Source organism: Solanum stenotomum, chromosome 1 (assembly GCF_019186545.1).
Source record: "Solanum stenotomum isolate F172 chromosome 1, ASM1918654v1, whole genome shotgun sequence".
NCBI lineage: Eukaryota > Viridiplantae > Streptophyta > Magnoliopsida > Solanales > Solanaceae > Solanum > Solanum stenotomum.
Genome location: NC_064282.1, coordinates 11430003 through 11444837, shown reverse-complemented (window position 1 = coordinate 11444837; position 14835 = coordinate 11430003). Strand labels below are relative to the sequence as shown.

The following is a 14835-nucleotide window of genomic DNA, read 5'->3' as shown; positions in this document are numbered from 1 at the left end:
GTATCACTTTACAAATTATATCATGTGCACATAATATGTTGAGCATATGTAGAAATTGAGTCCTCTTTAGACAAAAATTCAACGTCCAGACCAGTTCCACTTTTTGGTAGTATACGTAGTGCTTTAACCAAGTATCCATATAGACACTAGAACATATTATGCTTAACCTAAAATATTAAATATAAAAAAAAAAATGTAAACATAATGGTCAAAAGGAATTGAATTGTTTACTTTGATTTTCATTTTGGTGTCGAGACTCATAGAATCTTTACAAGACAAGACTTTAGATATTTTTTGTTTTTAGCTCTATAAACATTCATAACCCTTCTTAGTGTGGGATAAGTATACTTCATATTTCTAACGAAAAGATCAGATAAATGCACTCGCAACAACCATCATTTTTTTCAAGCAAATTACATCTGCACTTCAAAATGAGTCATAAAACCGGAAACAAATCCTAGCAGTAAAGTGGAACGGACAATATTGGTGGCTACAATCTGCCATACCTATGCTGATTGTCCTACAGGAAGGAATTTTACAACTCAAGAAGATACAGTAACTATATTCCCACTTCCTTGAGAAGGGGAGAAAAAGAAAAATATTGGAAGGAGGATCAATCACGCGTGGTAACATATCATTTTGTTGCTGGCTTGTGAGGTAGAAGCAAAACAACAGCACATGGATCAACCCTGTGACTAGTTTGTTGCATATCTTTTTGTCGCCAAGTGTGGTTAACATATACAGTAAAGATGCTTCATAGAAGAGGGAGAAAAATAACCTCTTCCTTGAGCAATGCATGCTGATACAGAAATATACAATCACTTTCCTGGAGATGCAAACCTTGAACGCTCTCTCTGCCGATTCAAAGCTCGATCCTTGGGAGAAGATGTTTTCCCTGCCACACCTGCTTGACGCATCATCTCTACAACCAATAATGCACCCGGTTCGTAATTAGAATCTTTTGTAATTCAGAACCAGAAAAGTGACTCAAAACATTACTCTCCAACTAGTGGTATTGGATTCAAAGGTATTCCACTTGACAAAACAAGTGTGAAGCTAAACATTGAACAGGTTCACATGGAGGTTATACCAAGTCAAAATTTCACTATGAAACTAAACCCAATGCCTTGCAGTAAGTAGCATCAGCCATTCTGAGTGACCTAATCTGCAAGTTTTCTAGTCAGATGCAGCAGCACAGTTCCTAGGGGCAGAATTTTCTACATTGACCGTTCATAACTAGGCAAAATATATTAGGTATAAAATATAAAAAGGCTTGGGTAACCCAAAAGTGCCCAACTTATGACTTTGGGCTGATTTTGCCTTATAAGCACTTTTGGTGCATATCAAACTCATAAGTAAACGAAAAAGTTCTTACAAACCTACTCGAACACGTCTAAATATCACAAATGGAGATGAGACGAGAGAAAGATAGAAGTAGAAAGAAACGTGTTCAAGTTGTGACTTGATGGTGTTGGCAATTTCAAGTAAAGAACTCATTGGAGTTGTGTTCCCAGCACCCACATTTCAAGCCTCGCCATCTTCCTTTTCTTATGGCACAATCAAGTCGACGATATCTTTCTAGTGGCTGTACTACTATATGACTATCCACATAACAAATGGATCCCAGGATCTTCGGTGTTTCCTATGATCCACCATAGAGCACCTTCCTAAATGTATGAGGAAAAACTTTCCCGAAAGAAGACAAAAGAGATAAGTGCAAGCATTTTGCAGATAAATTCATTCCCTGATATGATGTCCAAGAAAAATTTCCAGACCTTTTAGGCATATATTATTCTACATATAAATAGATCCCTCAAGAATTTTTTAGCATAAGATGTTCTACAGAAACTAGCATCAAGATTTTCAAAAGCAAGAAATAGAGTGTATTACTCGAGAAAACACAAACCTTCCATATTCATTATTGAATACTAACCAGTGCAATTTTCATTACACACTTGAAACTTGAGATACAAAACACTTCATCCACCCATTTTTTGTTAGCATAATGTGACTAGGCTTTCAATTAAAAAGTAAAAACAAACTTATACCATTTTAAGAGACGTGGAGAACAACGATAGAGCAAAAGTTTAGCCTACGATGATATAACGTTTCCAACAATAGAAAAAGAGGAATGGTGCAGGGAAAGGTTACACATGCTAGTTGACAGCTCTCTGAGAAGATTATTCTAGTTTAATGAAAAATGAACAATATTGAAACTGGGGCTACTGTAAAAAGTCAAGCACAAAACATAATACGGTGCATCACGTGAATACTGAACGGTCAATGCACAACTACCCATGCATGAGTTCATGTACAGGAGCTGATTGAGAAAAGAGCATCAATCAGATAAATCAACAAATTGAAAACAAGAATCATGTGAATAGAGTAACAAGAGCTTATATAAACAAATAAAGAAGCAAGATTTACCTCGCTTTCTTTCAAGTTCTTGGTCAAGCTCTTCCTTCCACTTCCTTTGAATCTCACTAAAACTTGCACTATAAAAAAGAAAAAACTTATCTTCACATTACAGGGAAAATAAACAAGACAAAACAAAGTTGATTTATACACTTACATTGGACTATTTGATTGCCTCCGCTCATTAGACTGGGGTGAACTGTCATCATAGTCTTGATTGCTTCCGCTGCCAATGCATGATGTTCGCCTGTTGCTACTTCCAGGGCTTGGACTAGTGATGATATCAATTCCTGTAGACGGGCTTCCAATAGGACCCCGACTTGGTGACCTACTTTTCGGGGGTAACCTTAAGTAATTTGGTGTAGTTTCATCAATTGTAGCCTCAACTAACTGAGGAGAGGAGTATGAAGGATTCAAACTGTTGTAGAACTCTTCATACAGAGGTGTCTGCAGTTTTTTTAGTTCAAGCGCCTAAAATACAGAGTTAAAACAACAACGGTAAACGCAAAACTAGAAATATGTCATAACGGATCTTCATAGAGAGATGTCAAGCAGCATGAGAAGTTGGTACCTTTTCGTCCAAGAAGGCTCTGATTTTTGACTCAGTAAGCTCATCCTCATCTTCTGAAATGGAAGGACCACATAAAACTGCAGAATTGTTGTTAGGTGAGGCTGAGCTCCCAGCACCTAAGCCACCTTCCTGATTGTTAACTAAATCTGTATTCCCTTGTCGCGATTGAGGAGTCATGCCATAATCACAGTTCCAATCATCAGAGGGCTCAGCAATGGGATTGAAACTCTACTTAACATAACGATATAGAAGAAATCAAACTCGAGTGGAATGTATATATTTTTAGTAACAAAAGCAGCAATCTGGAGACACTTAATACCTTATTGAAGTCATCAACCGTCTTAACAGTGCTAAACGTTGTTCCTCCATCCAAGAGCAAATTATCATTATCATCAATCTGACACATGTCATCATCACTACTGTTTCCTCTCCACATATTTCTAGCCTCCAACAAGTTATCAGTATTTTCCATTGAGATATTCAAGGTACCCAAGTTGCAGATGTCTACTGAACCAGCACTGGTTGTCACAACCCATCAATATGATATTAGATATAGTTGCTGAATAGTCCATATAATCAACAGAGAAACGTATAATCCATATTGTCCATTTGAAATTCAACCAAAAGCTATTTCAAAAGAAGATGCATACAGGTTTCAAAATTTCAAGTTCAAAATCTACAAGATTTCTTCATCACACTTTTCAATGTGATGCTTATTTTGTTGATTTAGTCATCATTTCATATCCTTAGTATCAAACGAATATAGCACAATGGAAGAAAAGGATCTATATAGGGTGATTGCAATTTAGTTATTATTAAGTGTTAGTCATGTTAGCACGTTTATTTTAGGTCCAATGTTTTCTAGGAGTTTCTTCAGCCTACCAGAGATTTATATGTCAGTAGAAGATGTGACGAACTTCTATTACTTGTTACTTTTTCACTATTTGTCCTTTATTCAGTGCAGTAAAATCTAGTGGAGGTGGTTCCATATTCATGAAAAGTCAGGTCTGACTTCTATTTTTTTTTTTTTTAATGTGGTGTCCATGCTAGCTTGCTATACTAAAATGAGCTTAAATGGAGTGAGATAGTAAGAATTCATATAGCCAACACGTCAACTTGCTTGTTCAGACTTGAGGCATAGCTATTGTTATGTTACAAATCAAAGAATTTCAAACTTTTTCTACATCTGTTGACATTAGCATTTACGTAGTGAAACTGAAAGCTTTAGTTCCTGTTAAGAATTTGAGATTACACGATGCAAATACTATCAGTCTGTGCTAAAAGAGAGCCTTTGGAGCACTTACACACTTTTCGCATTATGCCCACTTGAATAAGAGTGACCTTGAGATTTGCCCTATCAGTAAATGAAGTTCAGAATGTAAGTGCCTGAGCAATATCAATTACATTGTCAATTGATGTAGATAAACTGACCATCATAGAACTAGAACCATCAGGAAGAGACAGTTGTGCTTCACCGGTGACAAATGGATGCTACATGCAAAGATAAGAATTAACTCATTGTTGCGTAATACAGGAGACAAAACAATAAAAGATTGCCTTAGATCAAATCAAATCACCTGTAATAACTCACTAGCTGATGGCCTTAACTCTGGTTCCCTGCGTGAAATATCTTAGTTTCATTAATGGTGTAAGGAGGAGAAATTATACCAGATACAATAACCAAACAAAGGGTGAAGGAATCAGCATTATATCTACTGGTTACACTAATCCAGAAAGCATCACTTTTTTCAAGGTCACTTCTGAACAATTAAACATCAGAAACTTGGTAAGACTTATATAAGAAGGAAATCATATAAACTATATTCCTTCCAATTAGTAATATTTTCAACTCTATATGTTGTCATATCTATGCCTACTACGAATATCAAACCACACAGTGGTTTGAAAATTAAAGTTTTTGGACAACTGTTTATTGTGCTATTATTGAACTTCTTTCAGAGCAGGCAAGTGTCGACTACATACTTCTGTAAGCACTTCAGCAGAAAGTCTTTTGCTTCAACAGACACGTGTTCAGGGATCGGGGGATGAGCTTTTGTTGTCCCAATATAGAAGAGTGCAGCAACCTAAAGCGAACAAGGGATCAGTGCAAAGCATGAGTGGATCCGTGTATAGTAACCAGTTTATATATGCCAAAAGGAATACAAAGAAAAACTTAAGACCTGCATCAAGTGTATACCTCTTGATACTGTTGGCTCCAGGGAGGCTTGCCAGTAGTCATCTCTATTACAGTACATCCTACACTCCATATATCAGCAGAGCTGAAATTCATATACAAAGACATTATCATTACCAGCAGAACCTATACTGAAGAGATCGATTCAAGGAATATGTTGCAAAGGCAAATAGAACCAGACGCATACATTAAGTCAAAAACAAGATCTGTCATTTCTCCAATGACTTTTACTGAATCAATTCAAAGTCAAAAACAAGATTTGCTATTTCACCAAGAAACTCCTCTTCCATCAGAAAGTTCTGGTCAACTATAAAGCGACAAATTTTTTACTTTTGATTCAAAAACTGGAATACTAACTTCAATAGTTTACTATTTGCTTTGATCAATAAATACATTAAAGTTAAAATTATTCAAAGTATCACAAGAAGTAAAGGTGACACAAAATCTGAAAGCACGTTCATAACTCAGGAGGGTGGCAAGGTGAACTGTAAGAAAAACCAGCATTTTAACTAGATAAGGAATGAAAATATAAGGCAGTACACATAAATACATAACACCAGAAAATTTTGACCAATGTGGACCATTATACGAAAAGGTAGCAGCTATTCCAAAATAAAATTTAAAAAATGGACGATTCCTTTAAAATTAAAGAAGAGGCAGAAATGTTATGAAAATGAAATATGGAAGTGAGAATAGCATAAATAAGCTATAAGTTCTTCTATCATAGAGAAGAAACTGTTAGGCTCATCATAAAAAGAAAAGTAAGAAACGGCAGGGGACATTTATGCACACGAAAACACTAACTCAAGTTCACAAACCATGATCAAGTTTGCAGCAATGAAACATGGTCAAGTATGATCAGATTATTGGATTTATTCTTTTAGTATCTAACTAAATCAAGAGCTAAGACCCATTTGTGAAACCAAAAGTGCACTTCCCAAGTCATCAGCAAAACAAACAAAACGTAAGCTCAGTCTAGAAATGAGATCCAACTAAGTGATGCATAAAGGCTATACAATTGCAATCTAGATCAAACAAGAACATAAGCTACAGTTTCATCAACAAAACGCTGTAATTATTCTTACAAGCTATGACCAGTTTGGCGAATGACCTCAGGAGCCATCCAATATGGTGTGCCCTTCATGGACTTGGCACCTGATATAGTAGCCTAATGTAAACATGTTTCATCAATATTCTCTTCATTATATCCAAATTAAACCAAACAAATATAGATTGAGAATGGATGGTGACGGTGAACATACCAGTTCGACAACCTTCTTTGATGCCCCAAAGTCAGCCAGTTTTATGCAACCTTTGTTATCAACAAGGATATTTGCCCCCTGAACCCAAATTAGTACATGAGATTATTGTTGGTCATAATATTACAGAAAGAAAAGAAAGGAAACAAGATACCTTAATATCTCTATGCATTATTCCATTCTTGTGAAGATAATCCAGTCCTAGGAGCAATTGCTTAGTGTACGTTCTTATAACCTACTACCGAAGATAGTATTAGATAGAGTCATTCAATCAAATGAATTATACATCAAAAGAGGGTGGAAAAATAAGACCGACAATGAACTTACGGGCTCGGGGAAAGATCCAAATTTTCCTAAAAGGGATGATATCGATCCACCAGGTACAAATTCCAGCAAAATATTCAATGTCTCTTCTTCTCTCACAATTCCAAGATATCTCTGACAACACAATATAGCAATTGAGTATTTCATGGAAAAACAATTCCCCAGGTGGGAGATCAAGGATTTACTTACAACAATATGCGGATGGGAGAGATTCTTGAGAAGCTTGACTTCCTCCTCAAGCTCCTTAACGTGGGACTAATCAGGACATAAACCAGAAGAATGTATCAGACAGTAGCTTTATTATCTACTTACATCTCAAAAAAGTAGATATACAGCAGTCTGTCAGATGTCTTAAGCCCTTAGATTCAATAAAACAACCTTCCATCTTAACATAGTTATCATATAAACATTTCCCTCAACACAATGTCGGTCACCACAAGTAAAACAAAAAATAGCTAAGAGCTGAAAACTCATTCATCAATGGAAGGGGAAGAAAAAAACAGTTAAAAGGCATATATGCTCCAACTATAGTACAAGACACTGGCAGAAGGAAACTACGACATTGTAAACCAAAAAATAGCTAAGAACTGAAAACCCATTCATCAGCGGAAGGGGAAGAAGAAAAAAGTTAAAGGGCATATATGCTCCACCTATAGTACAAGACACTGGCAGAAGGAAACTACGACGAGAAGGCAACGTCATTGCATCATAAATGCAACTACTCTAGCAAACTTCATGATGAATGATTTCCAACTTGACAGAACTTAGCAGCCAAGATTGAAAGTACAACCAACAAACATTTATATAATCAAACATCCCAATGATTTAACCAATTAAACTTATCTCTTAAAAACTTCGATTCAAGCAACCAATAAAAGGAGTGATTTATATCATTGTAAGTTCCAGACAAAACAAAAAGTTATCTCAATGTCAATTCCAACCTGCGCTTTCTCCTTTGAGGCACTGTTTGCAGCTATCATAACCTGAAGAAAAAATATAACAAATCAAACACACTTTCAGGATCACTCTTCAGAAAAAGCAAAGTACCTAATAATTCCACTACAATCAACAAAATTAGAAGTCCAAAACCAAAAATAACAAATACAACAATAAAAACCTGCTTGACGGCGAGAAGTTCTCCAGAATCGAGATTCATTCCCATATAAACCTGTCCAAAAGCACCACATCCTATCATCTCTCCTTTTCTCCATCTGATAGGTAGTGTAGCCGCATCACCGCCATCTTTAACGGCGGTTGTCGGTGATGGCAACGCTCGCGGAGGAGGCGACAGCTTGGAGAAAACTCTAGTGTTCCGGATGCAAGAATTTATCTTCTCAACTAGATTACCGTCATCTGCGCCGTCGGCATTCGGCGTTCGGAACACCAGTGATCGCCGAACTGATCCGAAGATATCTTGCATCTGATTTTCGAGTGAAGGAATTCAAAGTTCTAGGGTTTAAAGTTAGTGAAAATGAAGAGTCACTTCATCTATTTGAATTTACTCAGTTTTTTTTTTTTTTGTTGCTTTCGCAGTGCTAAACGGAGAAGAGGAATAGAGAGAGAAACAGAATGATTTTGTGGTTTTTTTTGTTTCAGTCGATCGTTACTGTAGAGAAAGGAAGAGAGAGAGAGAGGAGGGAAAAGGTGATAGGCAATTTCTTTTTGAAAAAAGATGGAGTAAGAATTAGAATTACAAAATAGCCCCCCTTTTATTCTAGAAACTAGAAATCTTCTTTATTTTTCAAAATCTCTTACCTTTATTTTTTCCAACAAGTAAAACCATTCTCACAGAGAATTATTTTTTTCAGTGTCTTGGAACAAGTTATTTAGGAAGTTCATACTAGACAACAATAAATGTGTCTTCGTCTCAAACAAGTTGGGGATTGACTATGTGAATCTCCCTTTCTTTATTTAAGCTCATATCATATCAGAGTCTAGACTATACACTCTCACAAAAAGAACTCTTGCATAGTAAGAACATGCAACACAAACACCCCCTCCAACATTAATTTACTAGTATTCTTATTATCAACGTTTATTATAGAATTGATTATTGAAGGCACCATGAATACTTCGAGGATAATCCACAAGCTGAGATGTTTTGCCTTAAAAGATCTTGTTCGAAACGAGTTAAGCAGATAGTAAGCCCAGTAAATTTCAAGTACAAAAAATCGACATAGGGGACCTACAAATGGGAGCAGGATATCTTATAAATGCACAGATCAATTAACACAATGATCAATCAGCAAATCTTGAGGCTAAGCTGTACTGTACCCTTAAGGAATCAGCAAATCTTGAGGTACCCTTAAGGGGTGGGGATTGATAAGCAATGAATATAGCTCATAACAGTAGGCAAGATGCATACACTGTGTATAATCGAGGGGAAAGAACAGAAGAAATCTATACCAAGGGGAATACTCATGGAAATTTATGAGCTCTCTAACATCATTAAGAAGAATACAAGGACTTCCTATTGCTACTTCTCGCGACCTTCTTCAGAGGACTCCACACCAATTGCTTCTTTAATGCAACAACTGTTGGATGCTTGGGCCTCCATGAACCTGGTGCTTGTGAAGGAGGACTTCCCATGAATTTACTGCTTCGTGAACCAATTGGGGTTGCCCCTACTGGTGTTGCAATAGATGTTTCCTTTGCCTGTGCTATTGGAGAAAGCATTCTAGATGTACGCCACATTCTTTGTGGATCCCAGACAAATGATTGCCGACCAATGAACCGGTCATTCCTTGGTCGAGCAGCAGAGTTATTGAAAGTTGAAATGCTAGACTCAGGGCGAAGGGTTGCAATAGAAGCCCGTCTTTTGGGCTGGAAAACCTGGTTTGTTCCTTGAGGTGGTGGTCTAACTGCAATAATAGATCCTCGCCTTGGTTTCAAAACTGCCTTTGTCATTGATGTTCTTTCTATATTTTCCTTGTCATGTGATGCCGCTGGCACAAAGGACTTCCTAGTTTTTGCAGGAGGACGAGCAAGAGGGGATGGAGGGGGCACAAAATTGCTGATTTTTCTCAAAGGCAGTCTCAGTGCTTTTGAAGGAGCCAGTGGTGGTTTCTTCTCTGTTGTTATCTTCTGTGGTTGGCTTAGATATGACGAGGTTGTGAACTCACGAGAAGCTCCAGCTAAAGCCTTGCTTTCCTGCTTTAGACGTATTTTCCTCTCCTCTGCCAATTGGTTTTCCAGATCACGAACCTGTTGTGACAATTGAAAAGGCTTAGCGCTTACAGAATCATGACTTGGAAAAGCTTAAACTTAGAATGTGTAGCTACAGTGTAAATGTGAAACTACCAGAAAGTCTTGAGAAATGCCAGTGGAAGAAGGAAGCTACTTTCTTTCCTACCTTATCCTGAAGACTTCGGCACGTCTGTTCTCTGGTAGCAAGTCTCAGCTGCAGAGACTGCAAATTGTCCTGCAATTTTTTGGTTTCCTTCTCATCATGCTTCGCTTTTTCTGCCTGTTGATGAACATCACAGCATTCATTAGCCGGACAACATTTTTAATGGACACTACATTCAAAGAGGTGTTTGTTTATAGGTACCAGTAGTTTATGCTTCATGAACTCTGCAAGTTCTGTCTGTTTGCGAGCAGGGCCGTGCTCAACTCCTCGAACTCGACTAGCAAAATTCAGCGAGCATAGAGTTTCTCCCAAATCTGTGTTATTAGGGCTGATTTGGACAAACATGACTGCTTTGCAATCTCCCCCTGCATTTCATGTTGGAAAAGTTGTACACATCAGAGAATGGGGAGAAAATATAAACCTTGTGAACTGAGAAGATACAGCTTGAGATATTTCGGTTAATCAAAGAAAAATATGAGCAATCATGCTGAAAGGATTAACTACTTGTTCTCATCAAGTCAATTTGGAATTTAAACTGAAGGTCTAATATTTTGAAGGGACTCTTATCACAAAATTCAGCATTATCTTATAATACAGATGCTTTAAAGAGTCTTACCCAGAGAGCTCTGCAGCATATGTGTGAGCTTTGAATTCCTGTTGTACAGAGGGACCAATGTTATTTAATGGAAATATAGTACTAAATGGGGTTATTACATGCACAAATGGAAGGGGAGACATACCTGTATGGAATATGAGATGTCTTAGAGGCTAGTGCAGAAATGACATCCCCAAGTGCAGATAATGACTTGTTTATGAATTGTGACTCTTTTAACCTATCGCCTTCAACGGCTATCCGCCCCACACGCTCACTGCCAGCAAGGTCAACAAGCCAAAGGTGGCTCCTAGTCCTCTGGCCATTAATCAAGTTGTCTCCCACAACAGTCACCCGCAGTAAGCTAAGGTAAACAAAGAAAGTGTGATTCTTCATTGATGAGACCTAATAGCGGATTGTAATACTAAATTCTTTGAAATTGTCAAAACTTAGGGGTGAAGATAGGAAAGACAATGTGAAATCTAGAGTAAGTTTTAAAAATCTTACCAGTGAGAGCGGCTGCTAAGTTCGTTAGCACTAGTTGATCCAACAGATCTTGCCCGACTTCCGGACTTGAGCAGTTCCCATACTTCATCTGTACCATATACACGAGCCTCAACAAGTCCTGGAACTTCCTGAGTTCCTTCTGCAGATTGTTTTATCTCCAACCTGTTTCATATTCAAATATAAGATCATTTCTTCGAAATACACACACAGACACATGTAAATATTTTCTTTCCTCGAAAAAAAAAAAAAAAAAACAGAATCTCTAGTTTCTGGTTCACTAACTTTGAAAAACTTTTCTCAGCAGAACTGCAACAATTGATACTACTTTCTTCGAATCGGACCCTTATGATCATTTAACCAATATACTGTTTCTAGTTCCAGTTTGCAGAGTGCCTTTTCTGAATTACGAAAATTGTTTTTGATAACCTAGAAATACTTAAACATAGTTGGTAGAGTTTGCGCAGAGAGCCCTTATGATCATTTAACCAAAGCACTGTGTCTAATTCCATTTTGCAGAGGGCCTTTTCTGAATTATGAATCAGTTTTTAGGAAAACGCTTTTCTTCAAGAGATACTATTTACTTGCCTTTAGCTACTGTAAAAATTATACACATTAAGATCAACTTACAGAGTCATTATATGAATGAAACATATATATACCCTTGGTCAATTATGTTTAACACTTAACATAAAACCAAAAACAATTTCTATAATTCAAAATACGCCCATTGTAATCTCCAAAGTCCAGCACATTTACTTCTAAATTCTGGTGAGAGAATGTGTGCCACCCCAGAATGATGTTCTTACCGTGCCATTATCAGCCTTATGGGTCTTATCTGTCGAAGCTTGAAAGCAGAACCAAGCCAGTAAAATAAAGAGATTAAGAACTTACTTCTTAACCGGTTGATTTGAGTTCTCTACCAGGAGATCTTTTATTTTCTCATTATAAACCTCTAACATGCTGACAAACAACTCATATTTCATGATACCGCTTCTCTCACTAGATAAGCTAAATAGCTTCTCTAAAGTTCTGTAGTTGACTCCCCTATTTTCTGATGTCCCTTCCATGGTAAACGTCTTCCCTGTTCCAGTTTGTCCATAGGCAAATATGCAGACATTATACCCATCCAAAACAGAGGTCACAATGGGCATTGTTTGAGAAAAAACGGCATCTGCATTAGAAAAATTAAAGGATTTAAATGTCAAATTACAATAAGTAATAGAAAAATTCCTTACAGAAAATCTTAGATACACATCAAATCACAGATATCGACTTACCTTGGCTGTCCTCGGGTTTAAACACGTAATCAAACTTAAACTGCTTTTTAGAGGAACCTGCACAACTGATCTGCAGTTCATTTTCATGAGATGGATCAAATTCGACCACCGATGTTGATCCATCTACAATTTCACCTGCATTTAAAGGTCTACATCTACAGAAGACCCTGATATTTCCTTTGAGTTCGATCACTTCATTGTATAGACGCTTTCTTTCAGTACATTCCTCCAAATATTTCTTCTTCAGTAGTTGACACTCTTCATCGAACTTCTTTTTAAGAACTTCATGTTGAACACCTAAATAGCCAAAGAGATCACAAATAGATCACAATCAATAGCACACAACTATATAGAAAAACCAGATATGAGATGCTGTTCATACACTCCTCCGTATACTTCTGCTTCAGTAGTTCGCACTCTTCATCATACTTCTTTTTTAGAAGTTCATGTTGAACACCTGATATAGACGAAGGACCAGAAATAGATCAGAATTTCTAGCATACATCTGTATAAAAAAAAAAACAGATATGAGAATGTTGTTCATACTCATATGCTGAAGAGCACTAAAAGCTTCAGAACCAGAAAAAGAGTCCACACTTGTGCTCTCCTTGACTTCATTACATAATGCTGCCTGTTCTTTCGTCAGTTCATAAAAACGAAGGGATGTTAAAATGAATAATCATTCATTTGATCTCCATTGAAACATTACATTTTAGAAAGAAGTGGTTAACATCTTACGAGCACTTCGTTGCTATCTTCGATCTTCTCCAGAATTGGAAGAGTCTGCTCTTGATATGATGAACATACTTCTGCGGTACAATGTGAAGCATTACTCTCATCCACTGAACCAGAAGTTCTGTCAACATTCACTGAACCAATTCAAAAGGCAACAATCCAACAACAGTAAGAAGCAAAGCCTATTCATTAAGAATGTCTACACTACAAACCAGCTCCCTTTAGGTGAAAAATCCGGGGGGCTCAGAGCTTTTGAAATTGTCTTGGTGAAAAGATAGTGTGTGTAATTCAAAAGCAAAGTCCATTTTGTGACTCACAATCCAGGAAGACAAATCAGGCATTACAAAATTCCGTCCGAATTCTACCACCCTAACTTTTTCCACATTCATCAAATAACAAGGGGGTAACTAATATCAGTTGCAACCAGTTTCTTAAGTAACCAACAAAGAAGAATGAGCAGCTATTTCTTTAAATGTTCAAACATCAAAGAACCTAACAGAGTTCACACAACAGCTAATCGAAATCTTTAAGCTATGCTCATCACACACAAAATAATTAAATATATCCAAACTATTGACTTAGTCATGTAGAAACAATTACTGGACAAGGATAGAATCTGAAGTTCCATTGTTTTTATACAATTTCTTGGCACTATCAGTTCACACATTCATAAAAAGTAGGTTTAAATAAAATACAAAACATTCCATTCTCAAATAAAGAAACCCATTTGACCTTTCTTGATAGATAATGTTAAAGAAGAGACCAACCTCCATCAACAGTAGGAGAAGTTTCCGGGGTTTCACCTGAAACAAGATCCACAAAGAATCAACCAAATATTCATTACCATTAAACATAAACAAAAAATCGAAATTAAAAAAAAAAAAAAAAAAGAATCCAAGAAAGATGGTAAACAAACCCCCATTAAGAATGGGTTCAGCCTTGATCAAATTATCCCCAGAGATGGTAACTGCTTGATCAAAATTATCACATAGCTTTTCTAGGGTTCCATCTGAAAAAAGGAACACCAAATTTTGAAGTTCATATATACAAAACACTTCGAAATTATATATATACATATACAAATTAGAGAGATAGAAAGATTACCGTCCATGATTGAGTGTGAAATCAGTGAAGAGGAAGATGAAGAAGATGAGCGAGAGTGAATTTGGGGAGAGAAGAGGAAGAGAGATCTGGGAATTTCTTAAACGGTCACAATGGGGTTTGAATTTATGGTGGGATACCCAAGTTTTTGAATTTTCATTAATCTTAACCGTTAAAGTAAAATAAGAAAACAATCTGTGCCGTCCGATTTACGTGAGCTACCTTTAAAGGCTGCATCTCTTCTAGGAGCGTCTCATTTCTCTTTTAATTTATTTTTATTTACAAAAAGATTGCCTACTACAATTTTGAGATTATAGTAATTGAATACGAATTAAAGTTTTATTTACAGGTGGCATAAAGAGAAAAAAAAGGATTTCACATGTTCAATTTAAATTGATGTATTGATCATCTTTTGTATGTAATTTATAAATAGGGAGACTTATTAATTAACATCAGTTAGATTTGAATGGTATATTAGTAAAAAAATTTGAAAAGGCGATTAAAAGAAGTT

The 14835-nt window shown here is 36.6% G+C and overlaps 2 protein-coding genes across 2 annotated transcripts; both read right to left on the bottom strand.

Moving 5' to 3' along the window:
• Positions 1 to 388: 388 nt before the first annotated feature.
• On the bottom strand, positions 389 to 8359 carry LOC125853537 (mitogen-activated protein kinase kinase kinase NPK1). Its single transcript, XM_049533247.1, has 17 exons — positions 7881 to 8359; positions 7705 to 7746; positions 6953 to 7018; positions 6767 to 6877; positions 6594 to 6674; positions 6443 to 6520; positions 6266 to 6348; positions 5184 to 5265; positions 4970 to 5070; positions 4564 to 4603; positions 4418 to 4477; positions 4291 to 4340; positions 3306 to 3504; positions 2987 to 3214; positions 2573 to 2886; positions 2428 to 2495; positions 389 to 922 (listed from the first exon to the last, which is right to left on the bottom strand). Exons 1-17 carry the CDS (start codon positions 8181 to 8183, stop codon positions 819 to 821), a joined length of 2010 nt encoding a protein of 669 aa, XP_049389204.1. The 5' UTR covers positions 8184 to 8359; the 3' UTR covers positions 389 to 818.
• A 700-nt stretch (positions 8360 to 9059) lies between these two features.
• Positions 9060 to 14442, bottom strand: LOC125853343 (kinesin-like protein KIN-14S). Its single transcript, XM_049533011.1, has 14 exons — positions 14328 to 14442; positions 14140 to 14232; positions 13991 to 14026; positions 13228 to 13357; positions 13035 to 13138; positions 12871 to 12945; positions 12489 to 12785; positions 12103 to 12382; positions 11212 to 11373; positions 10853 to 11068; positions 10729 to 10766; positions 10314 to 10477; positions 10116 to 10229; positions 9060 to 9967 (listed from the first exon to the last, which is right to left on the bottom strand). Exons 1-14 carry the CDS (start codon positions 14332 to 14334, stop codon positions 9212 to 9214), a joined length of 2472 nt encoding a protein of 823 aa, XP_049388968.1. The 5' UTR covers positions 14335 to 14442; the 3' UTR covers positions 9060 to 9211.
• Between the last annotated feature and the right edge of the window lie 393 nt (positions 14443 to 14835).